The following is a 27,490-nucleotide window of genomic DNA, read 5'->3' on the forward strand; positions in this document are numbered from 1 at the left end:
TTGTCTTTTAAGTGTTGTAAAATCCCAATTTTCTTGTAGCGCAAGAAAGGAAGGAGGAGGAAGGGGAAAAATCAACTTCGATGGCAACAGCTCAGACGACCGAGCAAGGAGGAGGAGGAGGAGAAGTATGCGCCGAAAAGAAAGGGGGCATAATTGAGAGGAGAAGAAGAATGACGAGAAGAATGGAGGAAGCTCGGGGGCGGATCTTCTGGTCCGCAAAGGCTGGACCAACTCATGGTCCAACCTTTGCATTGGTGGGAGGTAATGGCCCCCACCTGTTAACAAGTGGGGGCCATGACCTCCCACCAATCCCCTTATCTCGGTCCAGAAGCGGATCAAGATAAGGGGACCAGAGAATTCGAATCCAGGAGGCTCAGGCAGGTGGGAAAGAAGAGAAGCAAAGAAAATGCTCATATGGAGAAGAGGCTTGGATGACTTAGGGCTAAGTTGTAAAGAAAAAAAAAAAAAAAAAAAAGATGAATGAATTTAGGGATAATTTAGAGGACGAGGGTGTTATGAAATCAGAGATATTAAATCCTTATTTTAATTCCGATTTCTTCTACCAAGCACCAAAAATAAAAATTAAATAGATTTTTATTTCAATTCCAACCTTCTAAATCCGCCTATAAAACACTCCAAAGAGATGCATTTTTATTATAATCTAACCTAATTATTTTATATTATTTGTTTCTTTTTAATTGATATAATTTTCCGTAAATTTAATTATTAAATGCATTTGCCCTAACCCAAGGCAGCAGGACTCAAATCGCGGCACTGGTCCCGAGTCGTGACTTCAGCGAGCGATGTAGTGTCGCTTCGTGCCCCGACTTCAGGGCTGCTTTTTCCCCCTTTGTGTTCATTTTCCTTCCCATGCTTGGAGCTGTCAAGGGCGACACTGCATGCTCTCGTCTCGCCGTCCCCCAGCATCGCTTCCCACTGACATCCCCTCTTTCGTTGATCAAAGCCGATCGAAGCGTTCCCACCCAATCTCGCGGATCTGTTGTATCTCAGTTTAATCTGCCTCGAATATCTTAGAAAGTGTAGGTCTTTCCTTCTATTTCTTGGATATAATTGGAATTTTTTGTAGGTTTTTGCATTTTTCTAACCGTCGTTTGAGCATTTAGGGTTGTATTCGCTCTCTGCGTTGGATTTTGTTGTAGACTTTTGCTCTTTCGTGTCAGCATTTGCCATTTTTCGATCTCCTTGTTTTCTGTAGCTCTTCTTGGTGATATTGTAGTTGGAATGGCTCCGGTTCCTGCAAAAGCTATGGCAGCACTGAATGCAATGAAGGCCATCGGGATACCTATGCAAACAGCTAAACCGGTTTTGAAGAATCTTCTTAAGGCTTATGATAATAACTGGGAGCACATTGAAGCTGAGAACTACAGAGTTCTCGCTGATGCTATACTAGACATGCAAGAGTCAGAATCAAAGGTACCATTCTAATGCTACTTATTTGTTCTATGATTTTATTTTTCCATTTTTTATATATATATATTTTTAAATTTTGTCGTGAAAACTTCACGAGGAACATGAGAAGGTTCCTTATGATGAATGAGAATTGTATCCTAATTTAGATCTTCTGTATGTGTAGTTTCTTCAATGTGTTCTCTTTCTAGGCTCAAGCATTATTAACTTATTTGAACAGGATATGGGCAGTATGGGTAAGAATGATGCTGCTAGTAACGAACCTGAGCCTCTGAAGAAAAGAACAAGAAATAGGAAAGAGGCCAATGACCCTGGGCCAGCAGTGATTAGCTCTGATGCAGCTGCAGAGCCTTCACTTAAAAGGCCAAAATTAGAAGCAGATGCTCCTTCTGAAGCCTATCCTGAAACAAGAAGAGATGAGCTAGCTAATTCAATGATCCACAAAGGGAAAATAGTTGAAACTTCATTGCCTGAAGCCCGTTCTGAGTTAGTTTACACAAAGAATAACAGGGGAAAAACAGTTGAATCAGAATTGCCTGAAATAGAACATAGAAAAGATCAAGCAGTTTACTCAAGGAACCACAAAGGCAAAACGGTCACAGAAACATCATCTCAGCCTACTTCTTTTGTAGAAGCACCTGAGAAATTGTCAACGCCGCCATTGTCTAAGAAGCAATGGACAACTGAGACCTTGATACCTCAGATATATGATAGTCACAGAAGGACTGGCCAAGCTTCATCTCTTATGAATTCTAGAGTGACAAGATCTCAAATACGAGGACTCGAAGTTTGTTCTGGTCCAGATCAAACTGGTATGCTTTCTAAGTACCTGCATGATTAGTGACAATTGATGATACTTTGCTTGGAAAGTTAAAAGTTGAATGAGTAATTGACTTTTGAAAATCAAAACTCAATGCAGGTAACTTTTCTTCTGTTCCAATCATGCCTAAAGATGAACCACGTGATGATGACATACCATTATGTGAGACTCCTATTGCAGTGATACCCCCTCCTCGGCCCATATCTTCTCATGATGTTGGTATATTGACAATCTTCCCCCTTCTGTGCAGTTGGTTCGCATTAATTGTTATATTGTGCTTCCAGCACTTCCTTGGAAGCATTATGCACTTTGGTTTTACAAAAATAATTTGTTAATATCTAATTAGAATATTATCTCTAGTTTGTTACTATCTCTATCGTCTGATATTGGAGTTATATTACTTATATATATTTATTTTATTGTGCCTTGAAATGTAAGATTTGCCTTTGATGTGAAAATGACCTATGCACTTATTTTTGAGACTGATTTTTTACCGCATTAAGGAATGTTGTCAATTAGGCTAACAAATTTTATACACAAGGATAATGCACAGTAGTCACTCTTAAGTATTTTTGTCTACCTGACATCCAGTCTCTCTTATCTGTGATTTTTACCAGTTGATCTAGTTTGGGTAGTATAATAACTATTCCTGTTAGGTTCAAGCCGTGTTTGACTCATTGCTCTGAACGTAGTAGGAATATGAGTGCTGAGTAGCTGCACCACTTCAGGCCATATGGTGGTGTTAGAAGTTTGAGCATGTGGCTTATTCAAATTGTAGTTTTAGTGACTTCACAATTCCTAGATAGACTTGTAATTTAATCATGGCACTTTCCTTTGAAGAAGCACTTTTTTAGTACCAGGCATGCTGTATTTATCTACAAGTGATTGGTCATGCAAAGAACTTTTCGTGATTGATTCAATTTTCCCTTTCTGTCTCTTCAAGGTGAAGCAAGCCATCAACATTCTTCGAAGAGTCCTATTTTGCAGAAAATTGTTGATCGAGATGGAACACATGATGAACAAAGTGAGAAGGATAAAGAAAACCTCCTAGATAACACATGCAACAAAGGGTCCCCATCCAAAATCTTGTCAGTTCAGGGCTCATCTTCTGTCAATGTCAATGCTGGTTCGTCAGATCTAGGGGAGGTAAAACTATCATTTTGGTACAATTCTGATCGACCCGATTTCCATGTGCCAAATTTGGAGGATGTTTACAAGCTAGTGGAGGACAAATGTCTGAGATCATTTAAGATTCTGCAACCTAGCTTCTCCATTAAAAGCCTTATGAATGAGATGTGCCAATGTTTTCTAGAACTAGGTTCTGAAACAACTGACAATGATCAGGAAAATTTTGTACAGATAAATTCTTTGCTCGATTCACTCAAGAAACCTGTTACGCCTACTGTGTGCATGCCCGCAAGTTCAGATTGTTTCTTGGGTCCAACACTATCTGGTGGTTTTCAGGATAGATCTGGTCCATCTCACTGTCATAATGATGCCGAGAATAATCAAAATGGGACGAGTAAGAAAAGAAAGAAACCTGGATTTTCTCAATCCGCAAAGGATACATCACAGGGTTTGGTCATGGTTCAACAACCACAATATCAACTTGCAGAATTTAAACCACTTCATGATGTGGATGACATATCTAAAGGTGAAGAAAGAGTGCGAATACCAGTGGTAAATGAAATCACAACTGATAAGTATCCACCATCTTTTAATTACATACCACGAAACATTGTGTACCAAAGTGCATATCTGAATTTTTCTCTTGCTCGAATTGGAGATGAGGACTGTTGTGCTGACTGTTTCAATGATTGTTTGGCTGCACCAATTCCTTGTTCATGTGCAAGAGAAACAGCAGGTGACTTTGCCTATACAACACAGGGGGTTGTAAAAAGGGAATTCTTGGATGAGTGTATTTCGATGTATCGTGAACCAGAGAAGCACCACAAGTTTTATTGTCCAGATTGCCCTCTAGAAAGATCCAAGAATGAAATTTCACCAGAGCCATGCAAAGGACATTTGGTTAGGAAATTCATTAAAGAATGTTGGAGCAAATGTGGCTGCAGCATGCACTGTGGCAATCGTCTGGTACAGAGAGGCATTACACGCAATTTGCAGGTGAAGCTTATTGTTTGTTGGAAATTAATAAATTTGTGTCATTTTCTTTTTGTATAGGTCTGTCTCCAGCCACATTATGTTATAGCTTTGGTTGAACACCATGATGTTTCATTATAACCAATTCTCTTTACAGTAGAAAAGAGCTATATCTATCTCAAATACTACTAGAGCTTTGTTCTCGCTCTTTTATCCCAGTAGTCATACTTTTTGAGTTGCTGCTAAATTTTTTATCATTATATCATGCATCTCTGATTGAGCATATCTTGACAACCAATTCTCAGACAAAATGAGATGTTCCTAATTAAAATGCTAAGTTATTTTTTAAAGAAAAATTTCCAATCGACTTAGTTTTTGAGTTATAGCTAAAGTTTTTATCATGTGCACCCAGGTATTTCGTACATCTGAGGAAAAGGGATGGGGTTTGAGAACACTTGATGAATTGCCTAGGGGTGCATTTGTATGTGAATATGTTGGGGAAGTACTGACAAACATGGAGCTCTATGACAGGACAATGCAAACAACTGGCAATGCAAAACATACATATCCTGTGCTACTTGATGCTGATTGGGGAGCTGAAGGTACACTTAAGGATGAAGAAGCACTTTGTTTGGATGCAACGTTTTATGGTAATGTGGCAAGGTTTATTAACCATAGGTATGCTCCTCATAAGATTTGTGCTCTTTTTTTTTTATGTAGGTTAGGCATACTTTGGTCTATCATTGCTGAAACTATTGCTACTATTGGTCCTGTTAGTTTTCAGGTCACTAGGAGAACTTCTAATGCTTGAAATTGTTTTTTTTGCGCATGTGTTCCCATTCCATCTGTATTACCCAACTAGTTACAGCATCCGAAATATCTACATGGCTGAGCAAAAAGTAGGGTGTGCTATCCGTGGTTACATTTATTTAATAAACCCTTATAAGGAAATTAACATTAATTTATGTTTATTAGTACTAAATTAACATTAAGTTGATACCTGTAACTTGTAATACTTGCAATTAATAGTAATTCTTGCAGGTTTTAACTACTACAAGTTTATATTAGTATAAATTATTAATTAATTGATGTTTCTAATATATCAATGAATATTAATAATTTACTCTTATGTGAATATTAATCAGTTAATTTTTGTATTAAGTATTAACAAGTTATAATGATATTTTTTATGACATAAATATTTACAAGTTTTATTAATATCGGTTGGTATGCCAATATAAGGAGTGCAAGTTCATGTTAATTATAAAAATAAATAATGATATTATTAAATTATTGATTCTATTAGTATTAATAATCTTGACATACTTGTAAGAGTGAGCATCAACGCAATACAACGCGGGCACTGAAACTTTGGAATTGAACAATAAAATTTCTTCATCTCACAATCTAATGCTATCATCAATATTCATTTTCTATTCAGCAAAAAGATATTGTTCCTTCTCTGTCATAATCAACTTATTATTTAAATAAAAATTAAAGCAAATATATACTTACAATAATTCAAGTTAGCGAGTCAAATTTATATTTTGGCTCATAGATCACTTAAAAGATATGAGATCCACTTTTTATTTTTTTCATATACTTTTTTATTTTTTTAAGTCAATCTCCATTTTGAGTTTGACGAGGTAACTTCTAACTAGCATGGTGGTTCACCTTTGGACCACTGTAGATAATAATTTCCTAAATAGATGTTAAATCTCTTACCTTTATTCCAAATTTATCAGTGGCTTCTTGTTATATAACCAAAAAGCTTAGGAACAATAAATTGATAAGAGTTTAGAAGTTCAATATGAATGCTTGGTTATCAAATTTTAGGTCACCATTAAAGTGTTTGTTAATACAAAGACACTTAATCTCATGATTTAAAATCTTGTACCGTGCTGCGTAAAATGATCGAAATGGTCAAAACATATCGTTTTGGTAAAAAATAATGTTCTAGTATTGTGCCAACGCTCCAATACATAATGCCGATGATATATTAGAGGTTAAAGGAGGAAAGGAATGAAATAAAGGAAGGAGACATTGTCTCTACTGAGTGGTAACAAGTTTTGATAATTTATTAATTTATCAATTTGACCATTTCGATTGGTATGATACAAGATTTAAAACCATGCTTGGGATGGACAATATCTCCTTCTTATTCTTCATCTTCTTCAACTCCCCTCCATTATCGACACCATGCATCAAAATATCAGCACGATACTGAAACAGTATCATTTCGGTCAGTTTCAAATTTTGAACCTTGCTTGAATAAAATTAGATTCTAATATTATAAGTTAAATCAATATCAAAGATCTACTTATAATTATAGATTTAAAAATGAAAAATATTAATATAAAAGTCACACAATGCAATGGTCTTCCCGACTAAAATCATATATATATTTTAAAAAATTTACTAGTCTTTTGTTGCTCTTAATGCTATTATTATTTATTTATAGAGTAAATAATCCTGTTATTCAATGATAGAGATGTCTAACTGATGATTCACAATGTATCTAATTAAAATTTGAGTAAATTATATATTTATATGATTAAACTTGGGTCAATAGTATTTTTGAACTAGATATCTATATTAACTCAAGATTCAAATACATTATGTTTTTTGACATGTGAATAATCCAAATTTGGATTGGATTGGTCATCCATTTGATTTTGGGTTTTTTGCGACCCCTACTTATGAAGATAAAAGGGTAGTATATTTTATCATTGTATCCTTATAATAATTGTTGTGTTCACATACACCTCTATATGCTCATGTTACTCTTAATTGTGGTAAGAAATAAACAAGAAAACTAAGTTTCTAGGTTGACCAGCTTTAGAAATATAAGTTATTACAAAGATACATACCAATGGAAGTCCATTCCCAATAGATTTGTTAATTGTTAGAAGGATATCTTAAACTTTTAATTCATGCTTAGTTAATTTTCTTCTTTCATTTCATATATAATGTGAAAATGTTATGCTTTGTGAGGAAAAGTCATGATTAATGCCATGTAGAGCATTCTTTCTTCAACGGTTAATCGTCCATTGTCTTTTTTAAAGTTAAGTTTTATGGCTTAATTAAATTTTCTTTATTATTAAGAGAAGGTTCTCTTAGTGAGATTTTCATGCCTTAGGAACTTTCCCCACCTTGTGAGATGACTTATCTGGCTACATAACTTAAAATACTCAATTTAAAAGAGGGGTGAAACTACCGGAGAGAGAGTAAGAGTACCTTGGGGAGAGGGACTAGCAGGAGGCATGACAAGCGATGTAGGTGAGCAAGAGGGATTAAGGGAGAGGAGAGGGTTCAGAGAGATGAGTTAGGAGTGCTTATATAAAGAGAAATGGCAGTGGAATTAAATTATCACTATTTTAATTAAATAGGATTGAACTTGACTATCCTATCTATGTATAAACATTATTCAATTATAAGTCAAAATAAATCCAAATCCACCTATTTAATGGTCTCCGCCAAATCCTAATGTGACTTTCATTCATCCCTAGAACTCAAAATATTGGGTTGATTTAGTTTAATTAATTATCTAAAAAGTTTTTAAAAACAATTTAAAATGCAAAATTTAAATATGATAAAATTGCTATTTAATATTGATAAGATTTTTTCCATGTAAATTTGGTGACATCAAGAGAGATGGCCGGAGATTGTGTGAGCAAGACTAAAAAGTTAGAGTTTGATGAGATTTTCGTGCTTCTCTTCCTGGTGTTTGTTCTCACCCTTAGTTTAAGTGTTAAGGAACAACTAAGTTTGACATTATGCTTTCCTTTGTGATAAAAGTTAAACATAATTTGTTTATTTTTAAATAATTTTAATCCATTTCATTAGAATATTGTTAAAGATACCGGATGATTGCAACAAGTGTTCATTTATCATATTAGATTTTTTTTTTAAATTCAAATTGATTTTATCAAATAAATTTTGAATCCAAAATTTTCAAATTTAATTAAGTTTAAGTCAAGTTTTATGTACTTAAAAACCAAATAAAATTAATTACAAAATTTGAAATCTAATTGAAACCTTTTATAATATTACATTCCAAATATGAAACGCCTTAGATCTCTATTTTTTTTATTCTTATAATTGTAGGTACATGGAAGAAACAAAGCTAAATTGGAACTAAATAATAAAATTTTGAATTATTTATGTTTAATTTATCTTTTATCAAATAAAATACTTTTAATGCATAAGTTTTTTATTAAATGCTCATGGACAAATTTTAAATGCAATTATATAAACTTATAAGGTATACATTTATTTCAAACAAAATTACACCTCAACAATGGAAGCTTTTCAAGCCTTTGAAATTATTGTATTATTGCATAATTCTAAAGCAAAGCATGCCCTTTGTAGTGGATCATGAAAGTCTCATGTTGTCATTGCTCATTCAGTCATTCCAATGTCACACTCGCAAAAGTTGAATAAATATAAGTGCAAATCATTCTGAAACAGAATATTTCAACTTATGCATGACTAGAGTTAAAAATTAAACTTAATTAGTTGGAAAGATTTTTTAACTTTAAAAGTTAAAAACTGAGGTAATTAAATTAATCAACAAACATGCAGAAGAAGCATGTTTAATACATTGCCACAATGTATTAAATACATATTAACAATCTAATTAATTATTGACTATTAATTATAATAAAAAGTCTATTAGAAGTTACAACCTATATTATATTAAGATTAATATTTAAGTATCAAAATCATGCTGGCATGACACATTATAGTCCTAAAACCATATCGTTTCAGTCAAAGATCGAAAATCTAGAATGACTCTAGATTTTAAACTTTGATTCTAGGCACATTGACTCATATTCTTAGATCTTACAGTTGCTTAGTGTTCTGCAGATTGCATTAAATCCATTTCATAGTTCTTGTGTACGCACTTAGTTGGGTGCTTTATACTGATTTTTCATAAGAAATGTGTAAAATCATTGGCTTAACTGGTAGCTATGTGCATTTGGAACTCAGTAGTAGTGGTAGGCTTCTATTCAACATGTTTGCCTTAGTAGTGGTAGGACCCTATTGGACATGTCAAATGAAGATGTCACTGTATGACGAGTCAAGTAACTCTGTATGTAATTTAACATGATCAGCGTTGAAATATTTGAGGTCTCAGATTTCTTTTGAAATGTTAGATTAAGTTGACAACATATGAGTTCTTAGAAAATCTTGAGAATTTTATAAGATAGATACAACACAACCAAGCCTTTATTCAACTGTATGAATCCTCAAGTCATTCAGTTTGATTCGCTACTATATTAGCATTTATATTGAAATGAATTTTATCTTGTTTTATCGTTGTTAATCAAGTCTTCATTGGTCTCCCTTTTTCTAGATCAATGTGTGTATTTTTCTCGATCTCATATTACCTTACTGGAGTATTTATTGGTCGCCTAATTTATTGTCCATACCATCTTAAATGCATCTCTCCCTCAATAGGTGCAATTCTACTTTCTCTCTAATGTTTTTAATTTTTATTCCGTTCATCTTGTACGCCCGCACATTCACCATAATATCCTCATCTTTATAACTCTTATCTTCTCCTCGCGTACCCGTTTCATAACCCATTCAACTCCATATAACATAGTAGGTCTAATTGTCCTTTTGAAGAACTTCCTTTTAAATTTTAGAGAATTTTATAGGATAAATAAGAATAAGAAATCATGTAAGTTCAATGTTAAAACCTTATAGAGGCAAACTATGAAGGGAGAATTTTCTTCAGAGAACTGAGAGTGTATTTGACTGGAGAACCTAGAGATTATGTCAAGAGAAATAGATAAATTATAAATTCTCACAAAATATAGGTTGACACCATTGGATTCATGTTGACTCTTCTCATGTGTTGAACAAGTCAACTCTGATGCTTGGACTCTTCTTCTACTTCGCACGTGTCAGATACTAATAGTCACACATAAACACATAATAGAATCCTCGTATTTTTGTTGATCATGTTAATTTTTTTTTTAGAAATAGCCATTGTTGGACATTTTGATCCACACCTGTGACACCTGAGTTAGATACTTACACGAGTTTGTGTAATCTGAACTCAACAACAATGCTTATAGCATACCTTTACAATAATATTGCTAGTAACATGCGTACAGCATACTTTTGGACCAGACTTGTCATTATGTGTGAGTACTAAAGATGATCAATGATCTTATGTCCAAGTATTGTTTTTGCAAGGTTTGGTTGGTCCCTATTCTTTGTCATGAAACTACAAAGTTGCTGGAAGTTTATTTCTCTCTTTTAGTTCTAAACTTGTAATGCACTTTAATTGATTATTAGTGTATGCCTCTTTAACTCTCATTGTACATGATCTTGATGAATTATGCTTTTCACTTTTGAGTGTAACACATTACTTCAATTTTGATGTATTGTTTCAAGATGCTGCGATGCCAATCTGATTGAAATTCCAGTTGAAATAGAAACGCCAGATCATCATTATTACCATGTAAGTGCTGAATCTTTTCATTCAAATTTGTTTATTCAGTATTCCAGCAAAGTTCCAGATTTCTTTTATGTGTGGGAATCTTATGTACCCATTGAATGCTCTTGCAGCTTGCTTTTTTTACAACTAGAAAAGTGGAACCTTTGGAAGAATTGACATGGGTAAGTAGTTCTAAATTATGAGTGTCATGTTAAACATGCTTCTTAGCTTGTGAGGACAAAATAAATTTAATTCCAGTTTCTGAAGATTTTTTGCATTCTTAAAGATGAAAAATTCTTTAAGTCCCTGTTTTTCTGAGTGTAGGAAAATAATTGCAAAATTGTACCAAGAATTTCCAATTTATGTTACCTTGTTCTTATCAACATGATGTGGAACTGGAAACATTTGACAAGATGGGCCAAACTTATGCATTGCATTTCTTAGTATGATACATAAGATGATTTCTGTTAATCATTTTACGTATTTTGTATTTTTTTCATCATGTTATGTCTAAGGTTTAAAATCTCAACTCGTGCTGAGGTTTCGGCCCCAGACCGGAATAATACAGTTTCGGTATTATCCCGTGCCGATACGATTTTGATATTTTGTATTTATATATAGTAATTATTAGATATATATGTCTACTGTGTATAATTTAAAAATAAGTTATATATTGATTTTATATAAGTTCTTCATTATTGAACAACTTAATATTGTTTGAAAAAATAATTAAATATAGTTTCTTAAAAAAAATTGATCTATCAATAACTCGAATTAAAATTGATACATCATGATAAATTACCTTACTAATATCAAAAGGAGCGGTGTGAATTAGATAGAAACATTGGTTTTTTGTAACATTCTACTTAGGTCAACTAACGCATAGATTAAATAATCATAATTATATAAATTAATATAAAGATGTTATTTTATATATAATAATTATATAAATTAACTATTTATTCTTTTAATTAATTATTAATTTAAATAATATATATTTAAAATAGTAAAAAAAATATTAGAATATCAATTAAACATTAAAAAAAATATATCAGAATATAAATATGATTTATTAGAATTTTTAAATAAAATTTAAAACAGTAAAAAAATTCAGAATATCAATTAATAAAATTTATTATTTTTTAAAAAAATTTCAAATATTTTTTATATATTTTATTGGGTTAATTTAATTAGGATTTATGAAATATCAGTTGGGAATTGTTTGATTTAATTAAATTCATAGTTAATTTTCTTCGGCAGAGTAACATTGCGCGAGTGTGGCACATGTGATGACGCACACGAAATTGTCGCGCGTACGGTGCCGATTTCGCTCCCTTGTTTTCAATCACTGATTATGTCATTTGCGTTACTTATTAGCGGTTAACAAGAACACATTTAATGCTTAAGGGGGTGCTTGGTTGGGGGGAATGAGAGTGAGGAATGGGAAAGAGATTGAAAGTGGGTGTTTGATTTGGGGAATTGGTGGTGGGTCCCACAGATTCAATCCCCCCAAACATGGGAATGAGCCATCACTTAGTAAATGCGGGGAATGGAAACCCCCCATTCCCATTCTCCACTTCTATCATTCCCATTTCCATTCTGATTCCCTTCCGCGAACCAAACACCCCCTAAGATTTTCTTTCCTTAAACCTTAGACTATTTTTGTTCAAGTTTTTGTTTATGTGCAACAATGATTTTTTGTTCTAGATTAAGCTAGCACTTTGTTAGAACTTAATTTATAAATGTTACCATATAATATTACAAATCTAATGTTAAATATAGGTAGAGAAGACTAACTAGGTAATTTTCTCCTTCAACAGTTTGATAGAGTTCGGGGTTGAAATATCTATCCTTATTGGTATTGTATTCTCCATTGAGTAGCCACTCCACCATTGACATCATACCTATGGTGAAGGCACCATTGTTTTAAGTGTTGAGTCATCTTGGTTGGCACCGACAAAATTTATTGTTCCACTTGGTGATTGGCACAAAACCCTTCAGCATGGCGCCATGGTGACATGATGATTTGGAAATATAGAGGAGAAAAGATGGAAGGAGAGAAAGGAGGAGAGGAAGGAGGAAAGGCATGCGCCAATAGTGAGAAATAGAGAAAATGAAAGGAAGAGAAGAAAAATCGAGCAAGAGAAAGATGAGGAGGATAGGAGGGAGAAGAGGGATACTGGATAGGAAGAATTGCGGTGTCGTTTGGTGGTGTGTGACACAAGCACTCCATGTGATTAGGAAGGAACAGAGGTGCACTACGCAATCATGGAGGAATAAGAAGGAACGTGAGGAAAAAAGAGTAATAAAATAATTACTAAATGATCCGGCGGTAAGAATGGGGGACCCATTTTTTGAAGGGTCTCAGCTTGAGGACCGATGAAGGGCTGACTAAGCGGTTAATGGCCACGCCGAGCAGCTGAGTAAGTCCGAGCGGAGCTAGACATAACCCATCCAAGGGTTTGGGTTTCCGACGCCAAGGCAGAAGGGCTCGGCTGGAACCGAAGGGCCGAGCGGGTCGTCCGTTCGGCCAAGATAAGGGCGAGGGTACAAAGGGGCCGAGCGGCCTATGCACTCGGCTCGGGATATGGGATATCAGCTAAAGCATGTCTGATGATTAGGCCGTACACAAGATCGCACGATGGAGGACCTTGCCGTCACATCATGGAAATGTTGATACAGTAGCAGTATGGCCTCATGGACATCTTCCTGACATATCCATATCTGGGCATGACCCTTCTGACAGACCCATACCTGGGCATGGTCAAAGGCAGGTGGTTACTTTGATTGGTGCGCCCAGGCTTCTTCGGGAGGTCTATATAAGGCCTCCATTTCTTCACCGGAGGTATGAGAAATCTTGATCTGGAGACCACCTTCTTGTTATTCCTCGCCTGACTTGAGCGTCGGAGGGCCGTCGCCGGGACACCCCTCCCGGCTCGGTTTTGCTGCAGGTTCACCGGAGCCCTCGAGGACCCAGCAAGGAGCGCCACATCCCCAGCGTTCGTTGACCCTTGGTTCGAACAGGATCACTAAACTTATTCATAAGTTTTTTAAAATGCAATCAATCTAATAAATATGTCTAAACCAATATTTTATATATAAATTTTATTTAATTTAAATCGAACTTGATTTGAACCTAGTCAAGCCTAATCACCATGTCTACTTCATGGAAAATTAAAAATATTATTTAATCTATCTTAATTAGTAGTATTCAAATTAAAGAATAATTAAAATAAAAACTTAAATAAGATGAAATTTGAAAGATCGTATGAGCAAGCAATAAAAAAATGTGATGAAAAAATTAAGGTTCAACAGGACAAGCTAAATCTTTAACGATTAAATAAATTTTATTTAATTAAGTTAAAAGTATTTTATTTATTTCCTTTCACTATTTTTAGTTCCTTTATTTGAAATATCAGAATAATTTTTAAAAGACTATATTTCAATTCAAGTTAAAGGATACACTTTTTTCAAGTTTGATTTAAGTCTATTTCAAGTCAAATTTTTTATACTTTTATTTAAAAATTTTATACTTATAAAATTAAGTAAATTTAGTTATAAAATTAATGTAAGTGTAAAATATAATATTTTACATCCTAAATTAAAAAAATCCCATACGTTTATTTTTCATATAATTGTGGTTACTTGAAAAATTAAAATCAAATTATTTTACTTTATCTAAGAAAGTTTTATTTTGGTTTTATCAAACAAAGTATAAAATGATATTTAATTTACAAATTTTTAATTAAATGTTAATGAATAAATTTCAAATACAATTGCATAAACTCGTATAAATATACATTCATGTAAACAAAACAATACATCCTTAATAATGAAAGTAAAAGTTGAATATATTACAAGTGTAAACACTTATGAAACAAAATAATTATGAAATTTACAAATGACATTTTAAAAAATCAAAACTCAATTAGTTGCAGCCATATTTAATCAAAAAATTCAGTTGATTAAAATATTCAACAAATATAAAAAAAACAATTATGTATTGGCAATTTAATTAATTATTAATTAATTTTAATAAAAGTCAAATGTTAATATTAAGAATTCAATTAAATAAGTACTGAAATCGTTGGCATGACAAGGACGATCCTGTAGCCATATTTTTCTGGTGAGATACTAAAACTCTAGTGTTTCCTGAAATGTAAACCTTGGTCTAGCTAAATCTGTCCTTTTGCATGAGTGGGTTTTTGGGGAGTTTATTCTTATTGATGCTCATGGAAGACTGAATCTTTTCTATGTACTCTTGCATAGTTTGTTTTCCTTTAATTCTTCGATAACATGTTCTTCAATGGCAGGATTATGGTATTGATTTTGATGATGATCATCACCCAATCAAGGCATTTAAATGTAGATGTGGAAGCAGACTTTGCAGAGATATTAAACACCGAAGTAAGTTGTGTTCAAAAGCAATGTGATACCTATTAGTTGGATAATTCTTTTTCCCTTGCTTAAGAATAAAAATGAGTTGATCGTTGCTAGTCCTTTGTAGCTTTATTGTATAGGATGTTCAATATTTTCTTTTTAATATGTGGTGCTACTAGCCAAGTCAAGCACAATCTTCAATAAAGTTCATTGCTTCTGAATGATGAAAATGCCCTCCAAACTTAGGCATTCCCTTCTAGAAGAAGGATTCCCATCCAATTCTTTTGTACTCGTAACTAAGACAATGTTTTCTGTTCTAGTTGTGACTAATTTTAAGCTCTTGTGTGGTGTGTCTAAACCCTTGTTTTAGCCTGCAGTGTGATGGCTGATTCATCTCGTCTCTTCTACCCCAGTCCTGCTGTGAAGCTTCTATCATAAGCTTGAAAAAGCATACTTTTAAAACCATAGTAAAACATGTGGCTTCCTAATCTCTAAATGAGTTGAGACTATCTACTTGTTTAGATGAGGGATAAAATTGTTGTATTCTGTAAGTTTACCTCTGTTTGTTAGATTACATGAAATAGCAAGACCTAATCTTATGTTTTTTTTAATGAAATTTTTTAGGCCATATTGAAGGTGTAACCCAATTAGGAATTTCTTAGTGTCTACTAAGTAGCAAAGTCTTCTACCCTCGTCGGCATTATCTCTCTAGTCTTCTTCCACAAGCGAAGGGACCCACGCCATTCCCTTCTTTCCTCAATGTCTCTCCCCACCCCCACCTTGCAAGAGGGCCCCACTTCCTCCCTTGAGAAGCTTCCACACTAATCTTCTCAGCAATCTCTTAGTAGGTTGATCTTCGAATATAAAAAACACAAATGGCTCATAAAAATACTTTGACTGCACTGAATTGCTGGTTAAATTAAGGACTTTGGCTGTGGTATATCTTCCTTTGGATAACTGGCGTGTGCAACATCGAGAAACAATTTTAGCCACATCTTTATTAAGGGCTAGGCCAATAGAAACATTGTCAAATGTTGTTGTCTTATCCCTTCTAAATGACCCCATACTATCTCGCAAACAAGGTAGCAAATATAAATCTGAAATTTTTGCATGAAGGATAGCCTTTCTTGAATAGCTTAAACTCCATTTGTACAACCACAAAAGAATATACCATTCTACTTAGTGAATCAAGTGCCTTGTTTTCAACAACACTTGATTTGTGTTTCATTACGGAGGAATATTCTTCCAAGAAGGTGACCCATTTCCGATGTCGATTATTTCCTTTGGGAATTGATGTATTGAAGAGTTTGATGATAAGCATATTGAACAAGGTTTTGACGATGAAGGTAATGTCTCCTACCATGAATAAAATACTGTTCCGTGCCAGGTGAAATGGGTGAAACTTATCGTTTTGCCTGTAGCCTGACACCGGAATGTGGCCAGCATTGACCGCCGTTGGGTTGACCCTGGCCACCCTCATGTGGTCACGGAAGAGCTGTGATCCCATGACGACCACTATGGGGTCGTGGAAGTGCCGCGATCCTGTAGGGTCCCGGAAGTGCCGTAGCCTTGCGAAACTCCGTGGCGATCCCTGTAGAAGCACTTCGACGCTGAGACGACCCACGTGGGGTCGCGGAAGTGTCGTGACGGATTGGCGATGCCCGTGGGGTCGCGGAAGCGTCACGACGCCCTCCCCGCAGGGTCATGGAAGCGTTGCAATGCCCAAGCGACCCTTGCAGGGTTGCAGAAGCTTCCTGTGATATTTCTGGCGCCGCCAGAGGTATCGCGGGATGCCTTAGGCACTGCTAGAACCGTCCCGCGACCTGTTCCAATTGAAAATTAAAATTGAGATTTAATTAATTCAAATAATTTCCAACTAAAGTGTGATATTTCGAAGAGACTTTTATAAATCTTAATTAAATTATTCCAATAAAATATATAAAAAATATATTTAAAATTAAAATTAAATTATTAATTGATATTATTTTTTACTGTTTTAAATTTTATTAAAAAATTCTAATATTTTTAATTTATATTTTGATTTTTTTATTATTTTATATATTTTTTACTGTTTTACTCTTTAATTGATACTTTGATATTTTTTTATTATTTTAATATATATTATTTAAATAAATAAATAGTTAATTTATATAATTATTATATATAAAATAATATCTTTGTATTAATTTATATAATTATGATTATTTAATCTGTGCGTTAGTTGACCTAAGTAGAATATTTCAAGAACCAATGCTTCCATTTGATTCATGTCATTCCTTTTGATATTAGTAAGGTAACATATTATGATGCATCAATTTTAATTCGAGTTATTTCTAGTTCAATTTTTTAAAAATAAAATTATATTTAATTATTTTTTCTAACAATATTAAATTGTTCAACAATGGAGAATTTATATAAAATCAATATATAATTCATTTTAAAATTATATACAATAAACATATTTATCTAATAATTACTATATATAAATAAAAAATATCGAAATCGTATCGGCACGACATGATAGAAAATCGTTTCGTTCCGGTCTAGCACCGAAACTTGGCACGGATAGAGATTTTATACCTTGGTTGCCTATAGCGCAAAACTCAAATTAATGCATAATTTTTTTTTGTTATAAGTGGAACATTGTTGTTGTCTCATTCAACATTTTACTAAAAAATGCAATAGGATTCCCTTCTTCACTTAATATGCCTCAGATTCGAACATTAGATACATCACATTCCACTTTTATAACCTTGGAAAAATTTCGTAGTTGAAGAATTGATGTGTCAGCTAATGTTTTCTTTCTTCAAAAGCTTGTGAAGCCGCATTGGTCCAAACAAACTGATATTACTTCTTACAATCAAAACTTTTAAAGAATGACCGATATAATGTTACTAGGCCATGAAAGCTAACTTCTTGTAGTGTCCTAGATAATAACCACTCTTGGATGACTTTTAGCTTGCTTGAATGCTTAATCCTTTAGATTACACCACAAAACTTGAGAATATCACAGATGAAGTTATGAAGTTGTATTTCTTCAAATTTATGTAAAGCTTCTCCTTGTGAAGAACTTTTATAAATGGTCTACTCTATTTTTTCTATAAATTTAGATAACATTGAAATAAATAATAAGATTTTTTTGATTAATTGTTGCAATACATAATTCATATGCGCATGAATGTTTTAGGAGCATTTGAAAGGCCAATAAACATGTCGAGTCATTTATAAAGGGTCATCTTTAATCTTAAAAGTTATCTTCCATTCATTTTCTAGGCCTTATGTGTATATGATGATATCCACTTTTCAAATCATTTTTTGAAAAGATACAAAAACCAACCAACGTATCCAACCAATATTGGGGAATGAGGAATTAATATTTGATAGTGATAATATTGATTTCACGATTGTTTATGCACATGCCCCAACTACCATCTTTTTTTTGTTTCAACAATGCAGGGACAATACACGGGCTTAGATTTTCACGAATAATCCTTGGAATTAGAGATTATGTTGAGCTTGAAGATAGCTTATTCAACTTTGTAGTCACTCATAATCGACCATTAGATAGGCTTATGGTTTAGCAATCTCTCTCTCACTCAAATGTCGATAGAGGGTGATAATAACCCCTCATAATCGAGAACTAGTAGTTTTCTAAAAATTTTCATTTCTTTAAATATAACTTGATTTGAATGTAATTGATGACCCAACTAAGTTATGGTACTATTATAAGTTATGGTACACTAAAGTTATGAAACACAAGAATGAGTAAAATAAGAAATGAGAAGTATTGTTATAGATAGTTCGCTAAAGGATGAAGTAATATGAGAAGTTAGAAAGGAGGATATGATTATAGCTCTCAGGTGGCGAAAGAAACTATTAATCTAATTAACTTATATGCATCTCAATTAAGATTAAATGAAAACATCAAATCTAGATTTTGGGATGGCCTAGATGAGGTATTACAAAATATTCCGCTAACCGAAATGATTTTAATAGGAGATTTAAATGAGCATGTAAGAATGAAAAATGAGGAATATAATAGGGTGCATAGGGGTTATGAGTTTCAAACAAGAAATGAAGAAGAGAAAACTATATTGGATTTTACGACAGCATACGATCTTATACTAGCTAATACATTTTTTCAGAAAAGAGATCACTTGATTAGATTTAAAAGTGAAAATCCACATATTGATTTTTTTATGGTTTGTAAGAAAGCTAGAAAAATTTGTAACTAATGTAAGGTCATCTTTGGAGAAATCTTAACTACCCAACAATTAGTAGTGTTGGATTTGTTCTTTAAGCATAGTATCAATAGAAGGAAAATGTGCACGACTCTTAGAATTAAGGGGTTAAAGTTAAATGATAAGAAACAAAACATATTTAAGTAGAAATACACGACGACTCAAATATAATATGGGATAAAATGCCATTAAAGTTGAAAATAATAGCTAATAGTGTAATCGGTGAGTCAAAGGGATGTGTATCACCAAGTAAAGAATTTTGGAGGTTGAATGAGAAAGTACAAGAGAAAGTGAAGAAAAACGAATAATGTATAAAGTATTATACATTTGTAAGAATAGCAAAATTTTAAAAAGTATACAGTAGCCAAGAAAGAGGCCACGAAAGTAGTGAATGAATCTAAGAATCAAACTTTTGAATATTTATATAAAAAATTTGATACAAAAGGAGAAAGAGACATTTATAAATAGATCGAGCGGAAAACAAGAGTTCTTATCGAAATAAGATGTATTAAAGATGAATGCAATAAGATACTATTAAATGATGAGGAAATAAAAGTGCATGGAATTGCTATTTTTATCAATTTTTTAATCAAGATTTGGATGATCAACTTAACTTAGGTAATTTAAGTAGGTCAAATGAGTATAAAAATGTAAATATTTATCGTAGAATTCAAACTTCAGAAGTAGAACGAGATTTGAGTCAGATGCAAAATGGAAAATTAGTTGGACCAAATGATATTTTGATAGAGATATGAAAGTATCTAGGGAAACAATGTATTTAGTGACTTACAATGTTATTCACATTGAAAATGATGTTTGAATAATGGAGGGTAAGTACTTTAGTTCCCTTATATAAGAATGAAGGAGACGTATAATATAAGGGTATTAAATTAATAAGTCATTCTATGAAATTTTGGGAAAGAGCAGTAGAAAAAAAACTAAAGAAGGAGACTATAGTGATCGAAAATCAATTTGGATTTTTGCTTGAAAGATCAACAATAGAAGTTATACATTTTCTGAGGCAACTAATTGAAAACTAACGGGAATAGAACATGACTTACACATGATATTCATTGATATAGAAAAAGCTTATGATAGAGTCCCAAGAGAAATTATGTGGAGAATTTTATAAAAGAGAGGTGTTAGTATAACGTATATTAAACAAATTAAGGACATGTATGCCGATATAACGACAAGAGTGAAGACTTTAAGTGGATTTATCGAAACATTTCCCATAAATATATGGTTACATCAAGGATCAGATCGTCCCTATCTTTTTACATTAATTATCAACGAACTCATTGCACATATCCTCCCATAAATATAGGGTTACATCAAGAATCAGATTGTCCCTATTAATCAGGGACGAACTCACTGGACATATCTAAGATTCAATACTCTTGTGTTTGTTGTTTGTATATAACATTGTTTTAGTAGATGAGACATGTGAAGGAGTAAATGCTAAACTTAAATCTTTGCGGAAAACGTTAGAAGTGAAAGGTTTTAGACTTAGTAGAGTAAAGACAAAATATATGAAATTTAAATTTAACAATAATAGACGTAATGAGCTAATTGTTAAGATAGGAGATGACTAGTTGTCTAACTAATAACTTTAAGTATTTAGGATCATTTTTGTAAAAGCATAGTAGGATTGCGAAAGATGTGGTACATAGAATACAAGCAGGATGATATTCTAAGATTTAATGGAAAGTTTTACAAAATAGTAGTTGGATATGTTATGTTATATGAAATTGAATGTTGAATTATGACTCAAGCACATGAGCAGAAGACGAGAGTTGTAGAGATGAGGATGTTAAGCTAGATGCGTGGACATACAAGGATGAACAGGATAAAAAATGAAAATATTAAAGAAAAAGTCAGGGTTATACCTATTGAGAAAAAACTCCAGGAGACATGCTTAAGATAGATACAAATATATAGAGGATCAAAAAATGCTCTAGTTGGGCAATCCGAAACTATAACAAATGTGCACATTAAATGATGAAGAAAAGACAAAAAAAAAAAAAGACTTGGTTAGTAACAATAAAAGAAGATAAAATTTATTTAAATATAAATCATGATATAGTAGGATATAGAGCATGTAGAAGGATCTATATAGCCGACCTCATCTAGTGGGATAAGGTTTAGTTGTCGCCGCCGTCGTCGTCGTTGTCAATGACGAGCCAACTAGCCCTTTACCTTTAAATATTCAAAAATACAATTTTGTTGAATAATATATTACTATTTCCTAGTGCAGTATATCTATATTAATTAATATGATTTTATTATGGATTATGATATATTTTATCTTTCTATTTAAAACAATAAATATGATTTATTGTCAATTAATTATCTAATACATACAATATGGAAAGTTTCAATATGTTTCTATAAAATAGGAAGAAATTGATATTATCTATTTGATAACTATCTCATGATATTTTGATAATCTGTTATCATAAGGTACATTGCCACATGATATGGCATCCATTTGTGATGCTTTTGCCACAATGATATGGCATCCATTTTAAGTAAGATTACACAAGCATATCCATATAGAGTATGCGGATGCATACATAATTATATTGATAATAATGTATAATATGTGTCAAAAAATATTATTTTGTATCTCAAATAAATCAACTTCTGCAGTATAAAGAAAATTTACATCTATCACTTAATGGTTAAATTAACCATCCTTTCTAATTGACCCATAGCTTTTTAAAACATTTTTTATATGAATCTAAGCAATTTAGATAACAGAAACAAATAATACATAACAACTAAATGTTAATCAGCTGCCACAATCCACATAACAAAAAGTTTTTCTTGGTTAGAAATGCTTGCTTTTCTTTTGTCTATTTAGCAAAATATATTTAATCAATATAAACTCTGATTTGAACTTTAAGATGCTAAGGATTCATTTAGCTTGTATAATCTGTATGCAGCCGTAAATGGATATTATCTATCTGATCCCATGTTGCATAAGTATATGTGGCTACATAGGCAACTTAGGCAAGGGCTTTTTAAACAATGCTTTTATGAGTTTTTTAAAATCGTATTTTATAATTTATATAGGAAAGAGTTTGATTTGATTTTTTTTTTAAAAAAGTTTCCCAACTAGTTTTGACTTCGTCCATTCTTTCAATTTGATACAACTAATACTTGGATATTTTGTCATTTGATCTTCATGCTAACACCAATTATCGTAAGGATGAGTCCTTGTCTGTGTAAGAAAATGTTCACTTATAGATCCAGAATAATTTACTTCTCCTTGGGTTATGCTTATCTAAAACACTAGGACCAACATCTCTTGTTGTTTCTCATCCATCATGAAATACTCATTCACTAACAGCCTTAAATCCAATGGTACTATCAGAACCAATATCAAACTCGAGAGATCCAGTTCTCCCTAATGGGCATAAACATTTGAAGTTCTTATTGGGTCTCATTGGGAGTACAACCATCTCATTTCTCCACCATGCCACTTAACATGATTTATTGACTTTATATAACTTCTCATCAAATGGAATCAATCAGGCTTCATCAGTAATGCTCCTCTGTAACTCTCATATGCAGAATGCCTCTCGTATATATTAAGTATACACAACATGATTGTCCATTACTGGTATACGTTGTTGCTCCTCAGAGAATGTGGGATAAACTTGTCATATATCATCCCTTCTCCACATATCCCAAAGTTTCCAAGTGTTATGAAGAATTTCAATTTTCAAGTTGCTAAGTTATTGCTTGCTTTGATGATCTCCACAGTGGCATCCACGTTTATTTGCAATTGCTACAATACCATCTCTATCAAACACCTTAATCTAAGTGTTGTAATCTTCTTAACCTCGGCTAAAGCTTTAGCCCACGTTTCTAGACAAGATCTAGGAGGCGGAAGATGTGGTTATGAATGCATACAGAATTCATACCTACCATGAATTCATTGTAGTTGCACTAATTTTTTATCAGATTGTTGCAGGGTTTGTTTGGAAGATCATTTGCTGCACAAGATCCTACACATTTAGTTTCACTGTAACTTCTGATTGTCCCCCAACATTGATCATAATTATTATTAGATCAATTGAATATGAACTATTTCAGGCATTGCTCTAGAATGCAATGATTGATCTAGATTTGCTATCACTACCACTTCTTGATCCATTTCTTATATGTTAAAATCCTTAATTCCGTGTTTTCTGGTTCATATGCATCTTCACATCTGATAGACAATCACAATTTAATTTCTAATCTTCGCTTTTTTAACCATACTATTTGTCTCTAATGTTAACACTTCTCATTTAAAGGACTATATTCTTTTGATACATGTTTATTGTTCTTAGTCAAAAATCTTTATGCTTTACAATTTCTCATGAAGGTATTCTCTATTTTCACTCTATGGGGTCCTTAAATAATTATGTAACCTGTTATCCTTGTCATTGTTCACTCTATGGAATTTATTACATAGATGATCAAATCTTCTCTAATGCCCTTGCTACCACTAGCATAACCCCTTACCAATGGCATCATTGTCTTGTTAATGTCTTTTGGTTACCATCCATCTCTGAACTTGGAAAAAACCACATGCATCATTTTCCTTTAGTACTCATGAGCATACTTTATCCCTTTGGTGTTCACTCATATTTGAGGTCCGAGACCTATCTCTACTGACAATTGATTCATTATTCTGTAGACTGTCTTGACATGACATGACTTTCTTGTCGAGAAGTTGGTATGACGTACTTAATATAGAAATGACAATTTTCCAATTCTATCAAAAGATAGTGATAATACTTGTGTATATGCAAATAACCTTTTTTTTATGCGTGCGTGCGTGTGCGCGCACGCGCGCATATACACATTGTAATCATGGTGTCACAAAAATGCAAGAATCAGAATCCTCTCCATATCACATGTTCTGTGATGTTTTTCATATATATGTACGCATATAAGTTACTAGAAGTGTTATAATTTAGTATTTCTCAGTTTGTAGGTTTATACAATGCCACATCCTTTGAAACTACACCTTGTTTCTCAAACTATTTATTGTACTCTTCACCATCTCCACTTGACATCATAAGTTCCATCAACTCTACTAGGGGTATCCACTACCACTCCATTAGATGTTCATTGTTATTGTAGTGAAACCCAATCAGATTCTTAGTGGTCACTTGTAACTCTTTCATTAGGCTCTCTGACACTAGTACCTCCTTCATTCATCCTTGATTGCTGCTCTTCAGCAAGGTAAGTGTACTTTCATTATGTACCCTACTCCCAGTTTTAGTTTTCTTTAAAAATTTATGCTTGGATTTTTGCATACCCTTGTTTTTGCCATCTATGAGGATTTCCAGATCGCACCATGAAGCCAAAACCATTGCAAGAAATATGAGAATTTGTTTTGCCATCGCATGGTGTAGAACCTGTTTCCTGTTTTACAATCAATTGTCTGTCTGATGGTTATATTGGTTGATATAGTTAGATCAAAACGGGTACAGTTAGATCAATTTCCTTCAAACCTAGTATATGGGTAAACCTAAAAGGGAAGATCTTTAATCTAAACAAAATCATTGGATGTGGTTTGAAAAGTTTGTCATTAGGTCACCAAGTTGTCTGAAGCATAGTTTGTAGAATCGCGATCCTACGCAGGATCGATTTAGGGTCAGGATCGGATCAGTCAGGATCGGATCGTAGAATCGTACGATCCTACCAAAAATTCTTAAAATCTTATCATACATGATTAATAATTAGAAAAAATACCTAAAAAACTCATTTACATATAAATAAATAACTAATTTTTTATATATATGCAATCATTTACACTCAACACCTCAAATTACATTACTACATGTACAAATTTAAATTAATTTGTAATTCAACTATCATTCTCTTATAGTAATAATATTTATATTTTCATATTAAAAAATGAAAAAAATATAAAATTTCTATTAATACAATAATAATAACACCTTCAATGTAATAAATATTTCTTTGGTTTTTAAGATAATTCAATTTACAGGCCAACAAAGCACCTAACGTATATAATAGAAGCTATTGAATCCTTTGATTCAAATATGAACGCCGGAAATAATCTTTTAAAGACTGGTTGATGCCACACAATACTAGATAATAGACATCCAAAAACTCATTATTTTGGGGAAAAGAAATGACAGAATATTATTGATAAAAAACTAACTCAAAAATAGTTAAACATATGTTTAAATAATTTAAAACCCTAATAAGATGAAAAAAAGATAATAAAAAAAAAATGATAAAATCTCCTAGACATCTGAAAAGGATTTAAATGATATTTTTTTGGGTTTGAAATAGGGTGGTTAAGGATAAACTTTGAAATTTATTAAAGATCTCTGAACGAGCTTTGATTTGATATATTATAAGCCCCATGGTTCAATCCGAGTCAAAAGTTATGACCTCTCAAAGCTTCCACCGATCCTACTCCGATTCTGTTCCGATCCTACCGATTCTGTTCCGATCCTACCGATCCTACCGATCTTGCTGCGATCCTACTGTAAAACTCGATTCTGCACGATCCTGGATCGATTTTCGGTTTTCGGATCATAGAATCGTACGATCCTACGATCCTACGATCCGGATCGCAATTTGAAAACTATGGTTTGAAGTTTACTAAGATTAGATCATTCAATCTTTTGTCCAACAATAGTGCTACCAAGATTATAATTTTGTCAATCTATGCTGATGTCATTAAAATGATATGACATCATTAAAAAATAAACCAAAAATAAAATTTATCATTTCAAGATTTCTGAAGGATATGTTATTTCCTCGGTGTGGAAAATGCTTATTTATAGCTCTGAACAGTTAGTGTTGGATGTCTGTCCATGTAAAAATTTAATTGTCATTGATTGGCAACGTATATTAAAGGATATCCAGGGAAAGGACTACCCTCAAGAAATATGAAATTCAAATTTTGATACTCTTTTTGATGGCTATGCTGGGTTCTCTGTTGTCATAATTTCTACTTCAAATTCTATATGCATGTCAGAGGTAATATAGTTACATGAAAAAGGATGAAGCTACATGTGATAGCACCTTCTAGTTAAAGCATACAGCATAAGTTTACATGACGATTTAGTTTTACAAGCATCAAACAATGAATATGCATTACAACAATAAGCAACTAGTTACATTGCAATGAATTTGGTGTTTCATGGATGCATTAAACACATTTAAGTATACTGTCACTATTTTGAGATGCCATGTTTCCTAGAAAAACTTGTCTAGATTTTTACCAAACTATTTTGGTGGCTCAGTTTATATCTATGCGACAACTTGGGCTTGGTCAATATCTATCCTCTATTTCTATTTTGAGGGGTAATGTTTGACATCAAGAGTAAGAATAAGTTTTGGTTATCTCTATGCAACAACTTGGGCATAGTCAATATTTAACCTCTAGTTTGAAGGGAGTGTTTGATAAAATAAGAATTGACCTACTTTCATGCGTTTTTGATTAAATTAGTTCATCCCGATATGTATATTTATGTTTGCTATCGGAAGTATAGCAAGGCTATCTATTTTACCTGCTTTCTACTATCTTAAACAAAGTAGTACAATCCTACTTATCCTAATCAAATTATAAGTAACGAGGCTATTACAATCCACTATACATTTTATGAAAAAGTATGTGTAATAGTTCTCTACTATTGACCCTCTTATGCAATGTTTATTGTCAGGGACCCGATCAAGAGCATCTGCAAGGTAGTTGACTGGACTTGAAGCTATAGACTTCGAGAGAATTTTGCGTTCATTCCAAATGAAAGTTTTTGTTAGCACTAACAGATAGTCAATAGAAGCTGCTGTTGTGCAAATTAGATAGAAATCTCAACGTTTTTTTTGGAATGAGCATTATCTGGCACTTTATTAGCTTGGTTCCAACGTTTGGTACTTGCAATGGGATATTTGACGGGATATTTTGTAGATATCAAAACTGCCTATGCAAGCCACTTCAATTATAAGTAGGTGTTTGTGTATCAACGTTTGCATCTGGTGGATCTTTGATTGGTAATTGCAGTTCCTTATGTTCTGTGCTAA

At 32.9% G+C, this 27,490-nt stretch overlaps 1 protein-coding gene across 2 annotated transcripts; it reads left to right on the forward strand.

Annotated features, from left to right (window-relative positions):
* Positions 1–760: 760 nt before the first annotated feature.
* On the forward strand, positions 761–27,490 carry LOC121997244 (probable inactive histone-lysine N-methyltransferase SUVR2). 2 transcript variants are annotated; one of them, XM_042551566.1, is made up of 10 exons: positions 761–1,040; positions 1,217–1,434; positions 1,649–2,240; positions 2,348–2,467; positions 3,192–4,372; positions 4,761–5,026; positions 10,760–10,826; positions 10,934–10,984; positions 15,116–15,209; positions 27,133–27,490. In XM_042551566.1, exons 2-10 carry the CDS (start codon positions 1,243–1,245, stop codon positions 27,159–27,161), a joined length of 2,592 nt encoding a protein of 863 aa, XP_042407500.1. In that variant the 5' UTR covers positions 761–1,040; positions 1,217–1,242; the 3' UTR covers positions 27,162–27,490. The 2 variants fall into 2 exon arrangements, with proteins under 2 accessions (XP_042407500.1, XP_042407499.1); XM_042551565.1 differs by having other exon boundaries at positions 1,238–1,434.

This window comes from Zingiber officinale, chromosome 6A (genome assembly GCF_018446385.1).
Source record: "Zingiber officinale cultivar Zhangliang chromosome 6A, Zo_v1.1, whole genome shotgun sequence".
Lineage (NCBI taxonomy): Eukaryota > Viridiplantae > Streptophyta > Magnoliopsida > Zingiberales > Zingiberaceae > Zingiber > Zingiber officinale.

Excerpts from the sequence above, each read along its gene's own strand:
- LOC121997244 (XM_042551566.1), top strand. The coding sequence starts at position 1,243 with ATGGCTCCGGTTCCTGCAAAAGCTATGGCAGCACTGAATGCAATGAAG. Across the intron at positions 2,241-2,347 it reads TTCTGGTCCAGATCAAACTG|GTAACTTTTCTTCTGTTCCA; the intron begins GTATGCTTTCTA and ends AACTCAATGCAG. Across the intron at positions 10,827-10,933 it reads CAGATCATCATTATTACCAT|CTTGCTTTTTTTACAACTAG; the intron begins GTAAGTGCTGAA and ends ATGCTCTTGCAG.